This window comes from Pyrgilauda ruficollis, unplaced genomic scaffold (genome assembly GCF_017590135.1).
Source record: "Pyrgilauda ruficollis isolate IOZ18807 unplaced genomic scaffold, ASM1759013v1 scaffold12, whole genome shotgun sequence".
Classification (NCBI taxonomy): domain Eukaryota; kingdom Metazoa; phylum Chordata; class Aves; order Passeriformes; family Passeridae; genus Pyrgilauda; species Pyrgilauda ruficollis.
Window position 1 is genome coordinate 7513772 of NW_024510321.1, and position 18338 is coordinate 7532109.

General features: G+C 39.7%; 1 protein-coding gene across 3 annotated transcripts in view; it reads right to left on the minus strand.

Moving 5' to 3' along the window:
• The window catches only part of ESYT2 (extended synaptotagmin 2), an 81081-nt gene extending 68747 nt beyond the window's left edge, over positions 1-12334 (minus strand). For all 3 annotated transcript variants that reach the window (XM_041487138.1, XM_041487129.1, XM_041487122.1), the window contains exon 1: positions 11852-12334. In XM_041487138.1, coding sequence (XP_041343072.1) covers positions 11852-12205 — 354 coding nt within the window. In that variant the 5' untranslated portion in view covers positions 12206-12334. The remainder of the gene's footprint in view (positions 1-11851) is intronic.
• Positions 12335-18338: the final 6004 nt, after the last annotated feature.

The following is an 18338-nucleotide window of genomic DNA, read 5'->3' on the forward strand; positions in this document are numbered from 1 at the left end:
CTTTTTCTATTTTACTTACGCAGTGGGAGATCACAATGCAAGAACTTTACTTATACATTGTCTTCTCCACTGGAACATGACAGGCAGGAATGTTATTTCCATGTGGCTGACAATGCAAACAACCACAGCAGCAAACGGCAGAGCTGGAGCTCATAACTTTGCTGGAAAAGAAAACTAGAACAAATGAAAACACTCCAGACAACTGGGGTTGACAAAAAGAAAAACCATTTCCCCAAGCACTGTAAGTCACCAGCAAGAAAGCAAATGACCTTGTAAGTTCTTGCATGTTAAAACAAAACTAGAATCTTATGTGTTACATGGGAATCAAGATTCAGAACTTTACAGCAAAGGAAATTCCAGAGTGATTTGTCAGAGCTTAAAATCCATTAATTTTAGGAACACCGATGAACTATTCTTCTCTCTCTGGCAAGTGAATACATTCTACTGCTCTCCAATAAATTGAACCTACAGTTTATCAGCTTGCTCCCTGAGGACACAGAGGTGAATCAATCTTATTTCACTCAGGGATAAATGCTTTAAACCTGCAATCACTTCCACCCCTTTAGCAGAGTTCACTTCAAGCACAAATACCTCCACTTACACTAAAAAACGTTCTACAAAATATCTGCTAAATATTCTACATCCCAAATACCAAACTCACTCAAAGTGAATGAAGATGAAAGTTTAGGTGTCTCCCACCAGAGCCGACAGAGACTGCCTTCCAGTATCCCTTCAAGTCTTCCTATTGCCCATTTCCCTTGGTAAATGTTTTAATATCATCTAAAATTACCCATTAGTCCTCGATGGTCCTGCCTACACTTATTCCCAAACAAGAACTGCCACCTACAATTGTCTGCCACTCCTGAATCCAGAACACCACTGTGCAGACCCTCTCCCCAATCCCAACAGAGGTTCAAGCACTTTGTCAGATTTACTTTGTCAGACTTCCTCACTGGCTGTGCCAGAAAACCAAGGAGTTCAGCATAAAGGCAGCAGGTAGCAGGCAGACCAGTAACAATTTGTGTGCACTGGAAGCGAAGCACAGAACACTGAAATACTGCTTAAAAGAACACTTCTGTAATTCCTCAGAACTTTATTTGTAAACTAAGCAACCTCCAAATCAGATCTACTGTCAGGCTGTCACTACGGTTCTGTGTGTAATGGATTACCTTAATGAACTAACAAGAAAAAACCTCATTAGAGCTTTTCTTTTGGTAAATCAAAAGTAACAAAATGAACAGCTTGGTAACATTTTGGTTATTCACTTGAATACATGAAAGATATGACACAAGGGAAAGAAATGTCAACAATTATTGCAAAACTTTCAAAACACAAAGGACCTGAGAAACAATTGTTGGCAAATGTTTTCTGTTATTAGACATCTATGTTAAGACCTGAAAAAACCACAAGCATACATTATATGCAACTTCTTTTAAAGCTTTATACATAGCCAAATGTACCAGAAAATTAATTCCCATTATAAACACTTACATGAATGTGACAGAAAAAAGTGATTTTATCAAATGAACATGGACAGTTCAGGCACATTCACATCAACACCGTACTCATACCTAGCACACCCTTAAAAGAAAAAAGAAACCCAAACACTTTCAAAAGCCCAATATCTTTCCTAAAATATAAACCAATATAAAGATTAGCATGAACAAATAGAGAACAAGAAATTACTGCAATTTAATCTAATATATCAATCTCTATTGAATATTCTTTTAACATGTACAAGTCAGATGACTGAGCACTGGTTTTCTGTTCCCCCCATGAAACACCTCTTATCATTTCCTGGCTGCCACTTGATATTTAACTGGCAGAGGGTGGGTGGGTGGAAAAGCATTCTTTTTCTAGTTCAAGTATTTTAGGAGAAAGTCATTGAGTGAGGAACACCACAGTTTAGGATACAAATTTAGTCTGCATCATAAAATTTATTACTAGACTAAGGCAACTTCCTAGCCACACACAAGAGAGAATTTAGCATTCTAGTTCAACAATTAGCAAGATGAATCAACAGCCTGGGGGAGGAGAGAAGACTTGCCTCAAAACAAACTACAATTTTTCAGAATTCTGGACCAGCAACCTTACTGCATTAGGAAATACTAACAAATGAAGAGAAGACATTTCCTCATTTGAATCATTTGTATAATTACATTCATTACATTAACAGTCAGCTTGAAACATGCAGAGAGCTCAAACATGCTAAATATCAAGAAGTCCTGAGAGTTTGCCCTGTAAGTCTGCACAAAAACTCACAGCTCAGATCATGTCTTCTCATACTCTTCCCTGCAGAATAAAAAAAAACTACAGGAGTTCTTGTTGAGCTTTTGGATATGAAGCTGTAAACTTATTCATTAGTCTACAGAGTATGCTAAGTGAAGAAGGGCATCTGAGAAAGCACAGACATGGGTTTTTTCCTATCAAGCTATGCAGATCTGAAATAAGGCATGAAGAACCACACAGTACAAGGAAGCAGTAATAATGCTTAAATATAAAGCAAGCTGTGAGTTCTCTGAGCTGTGAAGTTCCATTTCAGCTCTCCCTGCAAAGTTTTCCTCCACATAATTAATTTGTTTTTAGTAAGCTATTTTTAAAAAGATCACCTACAAACTTGAAGAGCAGAATTGTGGATCATAACACTGCATAATTAATTCAAATCTGAGCAAGCAAGGTTTTACAGCTACCTTCATGCTTCAGCATATCCTGTGTTTACTTTTAAAAATGAAACAGGAAGGCATTTCATTCTTAGACATTCACCTTCTTCCCATCTTCCTGCTAAGGACTGACAGTGACAGAATATGACACGATGGATTGTCAGTACATTTAATTTTACATTCTGTGTTGCATCTTTCAAAATTTTCTCAGAGGAAACTATTTCAGTCTGCTTGGATAATTCACTGAGCCAGTATCTAACTAAAGGAATGCAAACAAAGGTTATGAAAACAATAGCGTGGTCTGTACTAGACTCCAGCTGAAGTTTTCACATAAACAGATGCCAAAAGTTATGCAATTTACACTGCAAATATAAATCTCTCAGGTAAAAGTGCTGCAACTGAACTAATGTAAACTCGACCCATGCTGCTATACGATAAGGACAGCCAAATGACAATGCAATTCTTGTCTGTCATATGACAGTTATTTTCAGCCAAGTAAAACTAGTTTCGTGTTTCTAGTATAGTAACAACTTCATGGTACATAAATCCAGGCTGCTTCAGCTGAAAACCATTAGTCCTGTTTCACATTTTTGGGTCTTAAGGAAAATTCTGTAGTCACATCAGGGTGTAGCAGACAAAACTTTGTGCAATGACTCATTATATGGGAACGTTGGTCTTACAAAGGTTATTTATATTACAGGAGTTCCATTTGAAAAATAGTGTGTTTTAACATTTGCTGCACAGAACTTTTAATACTATCTACTTAGCTGACAGGCATCCAAATAATTTAAAAGGTGTCACGACATCCAACAAAATACCTTTCTAAAGATAGCATCTTTTTAATTTATTTTCTTCCTAGTACACTTAATATTTAAGCAAATACTCATATTTTATGCAGAAAAGATTTCTTATAATTTGTAAGCCATAACTGGAGATTGAAAGCTAATTTAATGACAGCTTAAAATAAAAAGGAAGATGATAGAATAATTCAGGTAAGAAGAGATTTCTGGAGCTGATCCAATCTAATCACACACTAAAAACACGGTCAGCTTTTAAGCTGAATCAAAATACTGAGTTTATATGCCTGATAATTAGATTAAATGTTAAAAAATGTTATAAATGTTATAAAAGAAGTTAGATATGCAAATTGACATTATAAACACCTCCCATTCAACCTCTGCTTCCCCACAAAGATACCTCAGCAGCATTTTTTTCCACTCTTTTTCTAAGAACAGCCTCTTTGTGCAGGCCATTGCTCTATCTCACTTTAAACCTGAGCACAGGCTTCCACCACTTCCCTTCCATAGGCACTGGCACTTTTGTGGTCTCATAGTAAACTCATGAAACTCATCCAGCTGAACACCCAGCTTGGCAGAAAGCTCACAATTAGCTGGCCAAGTAAATGCTAATGTTGGCTCAAGGTGGCACTGGGAAAGTGCAGTTGGATGCAGAATATCCTTTTTGTCAGGAGTGCACATTTACTTCATTTTGAAACTGCAGAATCAGTTCCTTTACTAACCCCCCCGATCCTCTCTGCCACAAGCAAGAATTCAGAGCAGAGCCTACAAATAAAATTCAAATTATCCTAAATAAGGACTAAGTTGAAAAAAGATTTAATATTCTTGCTGTTGCTCTAACTTTTAACTGTATCAAGGAAGCACATAGAGAGAACAAAGCCAAACCAATCAACCAAAAAAACACAAACAAACCCGTGCCATTTAAAATGAAATTAAAACTCCACCAATGTAACAAAGACTGAAAGATTGGTACATGAAGCTTGGTAAAGCTGTTGGGAATAAAACACTGGAAGTAGGTTGGGGATGGGGATCCAAAGAAGTGCAAGAAGGCACAGAACACCTCTTTTCTTCCCTCTCCCAGGAAGCCTATTAATGGGATTCAAGGGATGGGACACAGCTTCTTACCTGAACCCTGACATTAGGATGGAAATTTTAAGGCCTTTATAAAGGAACAAGGGATCAAAAAGTATCTTGCAAAGCTGAGGTAAATGGAACAGACTTCCCAAGGCTAGTGTGCTGCTTTAAAACAGACCCCTAAAGCCAGGAAATGACTCCTAATGCTTGAACCTTGCTTTTGTAATGAGGCCCTTACAAAGCAAGTTAAATTTGAATTAATTCCAGTCAATGAAGTAGAAGCCTACTATCAGTATGTCCCTAGCTGATGGGGCAAGTTTGTACAACCCCTCTTTCCACTCCTGATGATCTATTATTGTCAACTAAGAAACAGAGAAAATGGCATATGCCAGGAAAAAACCCACATAAATCTGGCAACTGGGTTTCACCATTTCACACACTTTTAGCAAATTCCTGGTTTAATTCCTCCCTCTTGTTTCTTATCAAACATTTTCTTTCTCAACTTCACAGAACTCCCTCCTCATTCAACTGAAAAAAGTCTTACCCAGAATCAAAGTGCCATATGATCTAAAAGCTATACAAATGATAAAGTGTCAGACTTCTCTAAACAGTTCAGTTTCAGAATTTACTGAATTCTAACAGTTGTTTCAAATAAAAACACTCTCCCCCTATTCTTATCAAAACATTGTTTCTCCAGTGTTATTCAGATTTCATTCTATGTTGAACACACCTAGTTTGTATATTCTTTATTTTCATTCAGTGCTCACAAACAGCAGCGAAAGATAAGGACTTAATTTTCTTCTTTGAAGTGGCACAGTATTTACCTTGAATGTGCAAAAGCAGCCCTACATATCCTGCACTTGAAATTCTGCTGCCCTTTCAAGTTTGGTACATAACCCTTAGAAGCTGGCCCCTGCGAGGACACAGGAAAGCTCCAAAGGTGCTGGTGGGGTGTCCACTCTCCACTTCCTTAGGAAAGGGGAATATCAGATTTAATTTATATTTTCCAAGAGTAGAGAAAAGCAAAGACAAAGATAAGATACCACAGCTCAAACAACTCTATATCTAAACCAGCTAAGTCTCATACCAAATCTACTATTTGTGTAGTACGTACAGAAAAATCATATTCTTTTACTGATTTCCTTTTATCTACATATCAGAACATACCAAATCAGTGATATAGATTAATTCACAATCATTAACTTTTACTTTCAGAACCTTATATATATACAGTTATAAGACTCTGACAAACTCATTTCAGACACTACAGAGGATATTGAGAAAATAATGTTGTTTTAAAACTTGCTATTATTTGAAAGAAAGTTTTTTAAAAATAAACAGATTCAGTATGGGTATATGGCCAGCAAAGCTCAAAAGAAGCTATGCCAAAGGCAATTTCAGCAACTAGAGAACTAGTGATAAATTGATAAATGGAGATAAATAATTTGGTTTATATTACAGTTTAAGTCAAAGAAATTTATCTTACCAGAAACAATATGCCACCTCTTCTTTCATTTTGAAGAAAAAGAACAGGACACCAAAGAACACTTCAAATGTATAAAACAGGCTTTCATCACCATAAACTGCAATAAAAATGTTTTGACAATAATCCTGATTCAATTTTATTTCCCAGAAAGTTCTCATTTAAAAAAAAAGAAAAAAAAATTAGATTACATACCCCACCACACTATGATATGCCAACAATCTCAAAAAGCAGTTGTAATTTAAAGTGAGAAGAATCTTGTAGAAGAGGCAGAAAAGGTTGTTATCCTAGGTTTCTTTTTCTTCCATAAAACCTCAGTCTCTACAGACAAGATCTTTCTGACTCCTGCATTCACAGATATGATTGAAGATGGGCCAGTCCTTATATGCAAAGGCACTTAGGCATGGAAACAACAGTAGCAGACTAAAATGCAAAATTAAAAAATAGCAAATGAGTAAACAAAAAAAACCTAAGGAAACCTCTACACATCCTCCTTAGTTATTCAAACAAACTGCATATTTAAATAACATTTACAGTAGTCCCAAGACTCAGTAGTCATTTCTACATAATAATAATTTGTTAGATGAAAAAAGAATGTATTATAAGTACATATTTAGAAATCCCATGTAACTTACAAAGAGTTCAAGAAGTGTACTAATACTTTCAGGCTGATGTTTTTCTTTAGTAGTTTGATATCATGTTCATAAACATCAACTCAACATCAGGGTTTCTACCATAAACATTTTGTAAAGTGATCTTTATATACGAATCACATAGTGAGGCTCACCACATCACTACGTGAGAGAAGGTGTTTTGGGACAGACATTGTCTCAGCATAGTTTTAACATACTCAGCTTGAAAACTCTGAGAAACAGGGAGATAGGATCAATTGTCTAATATCTTTTCTTTTTTTTTTTTTTCCCTTTGGTTCTCCATTCCCAAACCCATTATTTACATCTCTCCTAACTATGGGGTGCTCTTAGGATGTCACTCAGGTTACCTAAATTTCAAGAAGTAATACTGAAACAAATTAAACTTCTTCCTTTAAGAAGAAAGGCCAACCACAGAAACACACACAACCCACAACACACGGATGTGCATATTCATATACTATGAATCAGCTAGAACAGAACACAGTTTAAAATGAAAAATAATCAGGCAGAAGAAGGACACAGAGTTCAGTTGTTAAGTACTCACAAGTTACCACTCCATTCTTACTCACACCTCTCCACCCTTTCCAGATGCAGGCTGGCAGCCCAGAGCAATGGCCACCTGCAATACTCACCACCCAAACTGATGAGATCCTGCTAAACACTAAGTTACTGTACATGGGAGTTGTTTTCCTTATAAATCACCCCTTGGTAAATTCCATCTAACATACTCAACTAGGCTGGAGAACAGATCAGAAGAATGTGTCAAAATGTCTCATTGTCTTCAAATTTCATATGCTGCAGAAAAACCCTCCAACAGTTCCTCAACAGCTGCAGCAATAACAGCAGCAACCAAAGGTATAAGGAGAAGAGGAACATCTTTTTCTTCTATGGCAAATAACATATATTGAACTGCAGAAGTCCACCTGTTTATCAGGTTTACTGAGTACATAACATCCATCAGCAGGGATTCTTTGGAGATTCCTGTCCTGAACCATCTATCTAAGATCTAGATAGCAAATTTGCCTCTGTATCACCAAGAAATAGTCATATCAAACACACACAAGAGCAGAACCACCTCAACCTTCTCTGCAAACATCACTCAGTACTGTGTGATCCTGCAGTTAGAGCTACCAAACCACTTTTCTTCCACAAACACTGGCTCTGCCTTTCCAACACCAGGAAAAACCAAAGTCTTTGTTGTTCTAACCATACAATTGGACATTATCCCCTTTCTCTAGGTGTAGCAGTGGTACAGCAGTTCAGTGGTGACCCACAATACTCACAATCTGAAAAACTTCATACAGCTTCCCATGACAAAGAAGACCTACCAGATTTCTTTATGATAGTATTCCAAGTAAGTTTAATTTAGAAGATTATGACAGCTATTTAGATTTAGGCAGGCTTTTTCCTTTTTCTTAAGTAGATGAGAAAATAAATCAAGAGAAAAAAAAAAAACCCCAAGAATATAAAAATCACTCCAAACTAGAGCAGAAACTTAAGCAAGTGTGTAGGACCCAAAATGGCACAGCAGACTTGTTATTAATGTTCTAGCATGTCACCACTTTTACTGCAATCACATACAGTATTTCAGTTTCTGTATAATACACACTTAGGATTACAAAAAAATTGTCTAAATCTGTTTTCAGAATAAATTTTTTGAAAATGCTAAGATTTGTTGCTATTTTGGTCACCTGCTGATTGTTGACAGACTGCACATAGATACAGCTCCTGGTACCAGGCCAAATTTACATTTAATCTGGGGAAAATAAATTCAGCATGGCTTTTTATCTGTATATTGAAGAAAACAGGAGCCAAAGTTTCACTAATCCAAAAACATGTTGAACATGGTATGTTGGCATGTTACAAAAGTGGCACTAAGCAACAAGAACCACTACTAAAATGGAAAAATTAGATTAGCTTTTTTGGCTGATCTGAGATAGAACAAAGTAAATTTGTTATTATTAGATTACTAAATTCCATTACCATTTTTAAAATAAAAGGCAACATGATACCTGGCCTTTGAAAACTTAAGAGTCCTACCTTTAAGTTTCCTACCCTTGCTCCTCTACGTAGTGATACTTAAACTGCCACTTTCCTTTTATACACGTTTGTGACTAAATTACATTCATTCCAGTATAAAATACATCTGGTGCATAAAAATGCTGCAAATAAAGGGAAAATGTCTTTCTCTAAAGAGACTTTTTCATGTCTTAAAGTGTCTCCACTTAAAGACAACTTTGATCTCCAGTTCTTTCTCATTTTAAGTTCTGCTGCCTGGTTCTAAATTATTTGGAAAAGTACCCACCTCTGCTCCCTCCTACCCCATATAATCCATGACACCTTTCAAACATGCAGCACAGCTATAACTACATGTTAGCAAGTCTATGAGTACGGATCTTATTTTTTTAAGACAGTAAATGTGGTATTTTTCAATGCATACTTATTTGTAGTTAATTCTGTGTTGACATTTTAAGTAACGTAACTTGTATTCATGTTGAATTAATTCATTTCACATGCACAGTACAGAATATTCCTGATATATAACCACCTGCTCATGGAAGAAGTAAATCTAATTTAGGAAACTAATAATTAACATTACGAACTCTATCTAGTATGGTGGCACAACTGTATCATTTTCAAACTGCAACTGAGCATATTGCCAGCAGAAAAACATTCTCCTGAAATAATCACCTTCTGAAAAATAAATAACTCAGTGCAGTATTACTGAGTACTTAATATGAACCACTAAAGCAACAGACAATACCAAGGTGTGTGGGGAAAGGGAATCATACCCAGCACACAAAGCTAAAGCTTTTCTCCAATCAAGGGCACAGGAAGATACCACATGTCAAATAAATCCAAGATACCACATAATTTTAATTGAAAAATGGTTTATTACACCTCAGTATCAGTCCCAGAAGAGTACAAAGTTTCCTGTATATTCCTAACACAGCACTGTCCTACTCAAGCAATTTAAAACTTATTTCCATAACAGAAACCAACAGAAAATACTTCAGTTTGGAGTTCATACTGAGATGGATAAAGCTGATCCCTATCAGTGATGTCAGGTTCCATCCAGTATCTGTTACTTCAAATATGACTGAAATTCGTAAACCTCCAGGAAAACATACATAATGCAGAAGGAAGAACAACAGCAGTTTTTCAAGACACATTACAAAAGCAGCATAAGACTCATATAAACCTTAAGGACTATGACAGCAGGCAATGAATACCACTTTTGATTTAAGCAGGTTTTCAGTTTTCAGAAGTCTTCTGTTTTCCAGATTACATTTATTCTGGAAGCTACTTTTATTTGAAAGAAGGATGCTTCCAGAACATAGCAAATACATCAACAGAAAGAAAATAACCAAGACCTTTAAAATTTAAAAACATAAAGAAGGAAGAAAATATTTTTTAAAAATCTACATCCATTTGCCAATGGGTGTCTGAGAGGGTCACACTTTTGGGACACCCTGCATATTGATCAGTTGCTTTCTCACAATGCCATAGGATATATGCAGCTGCTTGCAGCCAGCACTCAACTCATATTTTGGCCTCTGACTTCAAACAGGAGGCCCCTTTCTAAATATTTAGTTATTTGGACAACTCCAAGCAGAAATTAATTGCCATTTTATCAAAGGTAGCAAATTGCAACTTAAAATAAAACTTACGCACAGCACTAAGCTTGAATATCTACAGCTTAGTTACCAGCAGATTGTTACTATATACAAGCCTCCACTACAAATCTAGTTTCAATTAATTCATTTTAAATGCAGTGTCAGAACATTACCATTATATGGCTGTGTGATTACAGGGAAAACCAAACACCACACACAGGTAATGTAAGAGCTATTAACTACATTATTTGAGACTCACATCTCTGCTTCAAGAGGTAAAAACATGATAAAAATTAGCGCAGTGTACAGGAGAGATTAAATGATCTTCCAACAGAACTTTGGCAAAAGATATGATGGAAGAGGAGTAAAAGCCTCCAGTCTCACACCTACCCACTCTATTCTCTCTTATAACTTCCTTAGTAGAGCTAGAACAGGTCACATCAGGTATTGCAATCTGATCAGATGAAAACACTACTTGGACTCTTATCATCTCAGCACTGCTGGATGCACTGTCACTGCAAAGAGTCCCCAGGAGAGATGTGGATGACTACAGGTCAGGAGCAGAGAGTGGTCAATAAAAGAATCGCACGGAAAGAATCAGCAGAAACCCTCGAGATTTCGGGTATGGGCACTAAGAGAGCAGCAAGCTCTGCACAGCGCATCACGGGGGCAGAGCAGGGCTCAGGCCTGGATGCACACTGGCACTGGCAGATGCATCAAAACTATCATTAATCCTCCAAATGAGAAATTACAAACAAAAGATATCCAACTTTGAAGCTGGATTTAAGCTAAAACAAAAAAAGTAAGTAATGTTAGCTCTGAATACCTAGTAGAAAACCTAAAACTTTCAAAGAAAGATTTGGGGAAAGCCTTTAAAAACCCACCATACCAATGCACAGATAACGCCACCACGGCCCCTGTACCTCAGTGCTCATGTCACAGCCCTGAAACCACTCAGAAACACCACCTCACTTCTGGTTCATCCCCCGTTTGGCAACACTACAGAGAGACCGATCAGCATTAAGCGCCCGATTCTATTTCCCTCTCATCTCAACTTTATAAGGAACGGCCCAAGCCGCGACGTCCGCGTTCTGCAGAGACCGCGCTAGAACCAAGCCGTGCGTGTCACTGGCACCTGAGGGGAAGGAAACCCAAACCCTGCAGCAAAGTTTATTTCTGCGAGGGGGAACCCCGGTCACGGCAGGCTCCGGCTGTCACCGCCGTCAGCGCCGCGGGCGCAGCGGAGCGGGCGGCGGGGACACGGACAGGCCACCCCGGCGGAAGGAGAACGGCAGGGAAGGGACACGCTGCCCGCCCGCTCCCGCCGCTGCACCGTCTCGCAAGGGGCTGGCGAAGCGGGACAAGCAGCCATGGGGCGCGGGAGATGCAATGCCCTCACCCCTCCCGCCAGGCCGGCTCTGGGGCTCCGGCCTGCGGCGCAGTCCCGCGTGCCGGGCCGGGGGGAGCGCGGCGGGGCTGGGTGTCACGCAGGTCCCGGGGAGGTAACAGGCCCCGGCCCGCCGGGCGCGGGTGCTCGCGGCAGCGCCGAAGGGTGTTGGCCACTCACCCACGCAGGCAGATCCGCGGAGGAGACGCTGAGCCGCACCGCCTCCTCCTCGTCCTCCAGGAAGGCGAGAGCCCGGCCCAGGCGGGAGCTTTTGCCGCCACGGTGCCTGCGGATCCAGAAGAGCCCGCACAGGGCGATAAGCACCCAGCTGAAGCTCAGCCCCAGGTAGCCCAGCACATACACGGGGAAGATCAGCACGAAGCTCCTCGCAAACTGCGACACCAATCCCGTCACGTCCACGCTCAGCAGCGGTGGAGGCGACTCCGCCACAGGGTCCGCAGCCGCCGCGTTCTCTGCGGCGGGATCCGCGGCGGACCCCGCGTCGGGGGGCTGCTTAGCGGCTGCCCCGCTCATGCTACCGCAGCGGCGGCTCCTACTGCTGCTGCCGCTCCTCCCGCTGCTCCTCCTCCTGGGGCGCTGGCTGCGAGCGGGCAGGGGGCAGGGCGGCGGCGGCGCCTCCTCGCATCCCGCGCCCGGCCCCGCTCACCGCGCTCCGGCACCACCCGCCGCCGCTTCCGGGCCCGGCTGGCCCAGCTCCGACCGCCGCTGCCGCCGGGAGGAGGCGGCTCGGCCACGACCGCCGCTATTGGCGCCCGGCCGCCGCACGAACGCCTCTGTTCGCCGCCTCCCCCGCCCCGGGCAGCCTCTTCCCCTCCCCTCCGCCGCTCGCTCATCCCTCCCTCGCAGGCCTGCCCGGGAAGCGCGGGTTCGCGTTGCCGCTGGGACCCGCGTCCGCTCGGCGCCCCTGCCCGGCTGCGCTCGGGGCCACGGCCATCGCTGCGCGGCCGCCGGGAATGCGGGGAGAGTAGCGCGGCTCTGGCGGCCGCCGCCAGGACAGGGGCTCTCGGTGGATGGCAGGAGCAGAACGAGCGTGCCGAGGCGTGTGTGCGCTTCCTCAGGGGCGAACCACTCCGTCTCCCGTTCTCTTCAGTCGCTTATGCGGCCGGATGGTTTCTACCTGTTACGCCCTTACAACCTTCACGTCTCGCCTTGCTCGCTGTTGCTGGGTGTTTTTAAAGGAGAGACTGATCAATGCCACGGAAGAGCCAGACGCTGGTCATTCCGCGCCTGAGTTACAACAGGTGTTTCCTGAAGTTTTGCTCACACATCCTCACATAAAGCTGCCTCCTGTGTCGTCTTGTTAACACACACGAGTACCGAGGGTGGCACACTCAGTGTCTTGGGACTTATTAAACTGAAAAAGCTAATTTCATAACAGGCTTGTGTCCTGCATCCCTTTAACACTTGATTCTCACACCATTTCTCCTATAATTTCTTTACCTTTTCAAACAACTTTGGTGTAACTAGGAGTTTCGTAAGAGGCAGCTGTTGCTTGTCCTTAGCTATCAGGTCCTAATCAGTTTGCTGGTACACAGATTAAACTCAGCATTTACCAGGAGTTTGGGGTTTTTTATTTGCTTTGGGGGTTTTGGGTTAGTGTTTTTTTTTGTTGGCTGTAAATAGCTAACCTTTCACTTAGTGGGAATAAGGTTCCTTTCTCATCTTTTCAGATGCCAATTTTCACAAGATGTGTAGGACTTTGATACTTCATATTTGCAGGCAATGAAGAGGGCAGAATTACTTAGCCAATAGGCTGAAAAGTTATGAAAACACTCACAAGTGGACAAATAGAAAAGCTATAAAAACTTCATTTTCTTAGGAATTGAAAGTAACTTCATCTCAATTATCCAGAGAAAGTCAAAAAGGCAATGGCATCAAAGGAAAAATTGTTTGCTTAGTGTGGCAGAGCAGAATTGGAAAAAGAATCCATGTTCTGACAACTGAGTGTCGTGTTCTGTTTTCTCATCTTTCCAAAATCCCTCCATGTGTGCCATCAGAGTCAATGGACCACTTAAGCTAAAACAATTTCTGGCCATGGGCTGCTTTTCTTTACTTCCTCTTTACCACTGACACTGTATTTACTCCATCTGTGTATTTAGATTACTCAGGATGAATATTCAGAACAACCAAATGATACAAAAAGATGTAACAAAATCAGTGATTTACAACTAGGTGGTAATCCAAGCTTTGAAATTATAATTTACTTTGGGTCTTCAAGAGAATTCAAACCACCTACAGGCTGTAACGGTGAAGGAACTGAATGAAGAGCACCATAAGACCCTAGGAAAGCTTGTGACCTTAAAATGAGGGTATCAAGTATGATGATCTGAGCCCTTTGGACACCAGTGAAATTAACTACGGTAAATCTGAGGGATTTTTTGCATTTATTGAATTCCTCTTCTAATTATTTACTCTGCTTCTAATGTGACTTTAATGTCACTCACTCCTGAGTTTCAGTAACACCTAGTGCAAATAGCCACATTGTATGTTGGCTCCCACCATTACAACCAACACTATTAATACTCTCATTTTTTCAAGTCTCTTTTGTTCTCAGCCTTGGAGTCCATTGTCCATTTTATTTTCCTATCTGGCCTCACATTGTCTGAGTCAGAATACAACTGTACCACAAATTTAAATGAAAATTAAAAATGAGGGGAAAAAAGTGATTGAATTAATGTGATATTTGGCAAGTAACACTTTACCATAAGCTGCATGTTATTCTGCTCTCATGTATGTCCAGCATGTATTTTGAAAATGAGCTGGATATAGAATTTAGAGAAGTTCCCCATACAGTCAAATTTAATACAATGGAGAAACACAACAGGAAATAAAAATTAATCTTGTAGTAGCATTTAGGATGACAAACATAATATAATTCCAGAACAGGCAGCCTAGCACTGATTCTGCACAGAGTAATTCATTAATCGATGTGGAAGTTTGATTAATCAGAACTAAAAGTGGGTGATTATGTCCCAGTCAAAGAGGAAAACAGAAGTAAGATCTTGTAGCATGAATTTGATAACATTTATCTGTAACATCAAGAGGAAGTTCTGATAAAGAGTTTACCACTGACTTCTAAGAACTTTTGTAGATAACTGACTTGGGCCCACACAATATTTTGATGAAGAAACTGGGTGCTATGAAATCAACATAGCCATTGTTGTATAGAGACAAAAGAGTCTTGTTAAAATCAAGATATAAATGTTGCTGCTAGGGGATAAATTAGGGTTAGTTAGTTCATTATACAATTTATAATAAAATGTTGTAGATGAACACTAGTTATTGTTTATTCTAATCTTCTGGTGTGGATAAAGAGTTTAATAATTTGCTCAAGAATCTTGGAAATGTTAATTCACGTATTTCCTGACCCTATAGTTTAATATTTTAAAATGTGAAAATTAAAAAAAAAAAAAAACAGTAAAATTAAAAAATGTGTGGATTAAAAAGGTAGTCTATTGTGCATGCATTAGGAACTCCTGAAGATAATAATCTATGGCCCAGAGATTGTTCTGGCTTCTTCTTAAGCATCCTCTAATCAATTGTATCATCTACCCAGCTGATTATATTTATTTCATTTAGATAACATTTATTCTTTCCATTTATCCTGCCTTTTTTAGTCCTGTTGCATTATTAGAATTTTAATTAATACTTTTTGTTAGCAACATCCCTTTGTACTCATTCTTAGCCATATGTGTTTGCTTCTTCTTTTTGCTCTCTCAAATGCTACAGCTTTCATTGCAAAGTAGTGTCACCCTGTTTGCCTTTACATTGTATCACTATCGGATTGCCAGGATGATTTGTTTTCCAGTAAATACCAGCACTACTCTCCCAAATAACTTCCTGAAAGATCTTGTTTCTACATCATTTTTGACCATGAGGAAAATTGGGAAAATTCAGTTTATGTGGTAAAAAAGAAAACCTAATTTTCCCAACTTTTTTAGAGGTCACACAAGAAAACTTGTTTTGGAAGCAATTTTAATTGTTACTTCATGACCATTTTCAGTAACAGTTTATTTCCCTGAAGGACATTATGTGGTATTACACCTAATTTTACCCAACAATGTTATTTCAGTCTAATGGTTCTCTCTAGACTTTTTTGCTATTGAAGAGAAATTTTTATTGAATGGAAATCTAAGAATATTTGCTGATGAACATAATCCTTAAAAAATTGCATTATTAATGAAAATATAATTTACATGAAATTTTACCCTAGTAGATTCTCATGATGGAATCTCTACTTCTGTGTTTGATTTTATGCACCTGTCTCAACCTGCTCCAGGTTATCTAGCATAGACCACAAATATTTTCTGCCTGCTTCAATTTATCTAATATATAGCACAAAGAAGAGCCAAAAGACTCCAAAATACCTGAGCTTCTGCTGTTTGGAGAAAAACTATGTATGTCTGATCCCTGCTATCACCCAGGCTGGCTTCAGTTTCACTGAATGCATAAATTGTACTCTCATGACAAGATCCTCAAATATTTATTGTTCCTGAAGACAGAAATACTTTCCACTAAGATGTGTTTCTTACACATTTTCACAATAATTATAGTCTCCCCTTTTTCCCCTCATTGGATTCTTACAAGTTCAAAACTAAAGAAACAAACTTTACTGCAGTAATCCACATTTTTGCTGTTTCTATTTATGAACCTGGAGAACTAACAAAAGCATTTTGACACTTTGCAGATCATTTATGCACGTCTGCTGATAGAAATATTTAAATTTTCTTCTAACCTTCAAAAGACTTCAGCAAAAAGTGGTTTAAAAAAAGGAGGGGGGGAACACTACAAAGCTAAAAGCTAACAAGTTCCTTTTTTCATTAAAAAAAAAAAAAATTCCTAATAATAGAAGAGTCTTGATTTTTAAGCCTGGTGGAAAGTTGCCATTTGTCCCTCTGAGGGGTAATATTTCCAGTAACTTTTTGGTATAATACTGTGATGTGTCATTCCACAGAGGTGAAGAAAAATGCAATAATGCTTCACAGGCTTAGAGGAACATCAGAAGATTAAAAACAAACAAACAAAGGAAATTTATTACTACAGAATATAAAAAGCTGTGCTATTTTATCTTCCTGTTTTTCAGATAACAGTGCAAGTGGAGAAGGAGATATATGTACCAAGCCAGACAAGAGAAAAACCTGTAGATGCTAAAATTGTAATAAAATTCTCAGGGCTACCAAACCCCTCGTTTACAACACTTTTATTGAAAAGAAAATCTAGGGCATCCTTTGATGCTGGCTTTACACAATAGATATGTGTCATTTTATTGCCTGCATTCACTTGAGTCCAACACACATTTTATAAAAGCAGTCAGACCAGTGGGTATTCATTTTCTCCACTACATTGGTGACACACTGTAGTTTATTTTAATACATGGTGGATACATTTACGCATGAACAAATTTTAGTATTGTTATTCCAAGGGTGCTATTCTACCTTGTATTCTCATACAGCAGTTAAACTTCAGTTTGATCCCTAGATTTAAGGTTTGAAAAGTTAGTTCCAAACCCTCTAGTGGCACTTTCCCACATCTGTATTTTTTCTCATCTTAGAGATGCCTGACTAGTATACTATCATAGGGCTAAGAAGAAATGCTATTAGCAGCCAAAACTGGTATTTTTTTTTTTTTCAGTAAATACATATGCATTTTCTAAAAAGTAGACAAGAGAAACAGAACTTGGAAAAAAAAGCTGCTTCCTTTCAGTTCTTGGCATCGTTGTCACATTTGCTTACTTATATGCATTTGCTATATTGTTGTTAAAAATAAAATCCAGTTAAAAGGCTGTTTTCTCCTTCAGTCTCTACATAGGACAGCATTTCTGTAGAGATCACTTCCTAAGCAGATGCCTAGTTCCATGTGTTTATACACTATGCCTAAAGAGCTCTTTGAGTTAATCCAAGATGGCTTTTATGCCTATTATTATTTGTTCAGTGAAGAAAATATAAAATCATAGAATTATAGGAAAGCTTGGGTTGGGAGGGACCTTTAAGATCATCTAGATCCAACTCTCTTGCGATGGGCAGGGACATCTTCCCCTATTCCAGGTGGCTCAGAGCTCTATCCAATCTGGCCTTGAACACTGCATCCACAGCTTCTCTGGGCAACCTGTGCCAGTGCCTCACCACCTCACTGTAAAGAATTTTTTCCCAATATCTAATCTAAACCTACTTTCTTTTAGTTTGCATGTCCTGTCCTGTCCTGTCCCCACGACCTTTTAAAAAGTCCTTCTCCGTCTTTCTTGCAGGCTCCCCTCAGGTGTTGGAAGGACACAATAAAGTTACCCCAAAGCTTTCTCTTCTCCAGCATGAACAATTCCAATTCTCCCAGTCTTCCCTTGTAGGAGAGGTTCTCCATCCCTCTGATCATCTTGGTGGCCTCCTTTGGACTCACTACAAGAGGTCCATGTCTTTCTTCTTCTGGGCACTCCAGTGTTGGATGCAATATTCCAGTTGGGGTGTCACCAGAGCAGAGTAGAGGGACAGAATCCCCTCCCTGCCCTGCTGCCCACAGTGCTTTGGATGCAGCCCAGGAATGTTTGGATTTCTGGGCTGTGAGCTGACCTGTTTCTGAGTCATGTCCAGCCTCTCACCCACCAGCACCCCCAAGTCCTCCTGGGCAGGGCTGCTCTCAATCTGCTCATCCCACA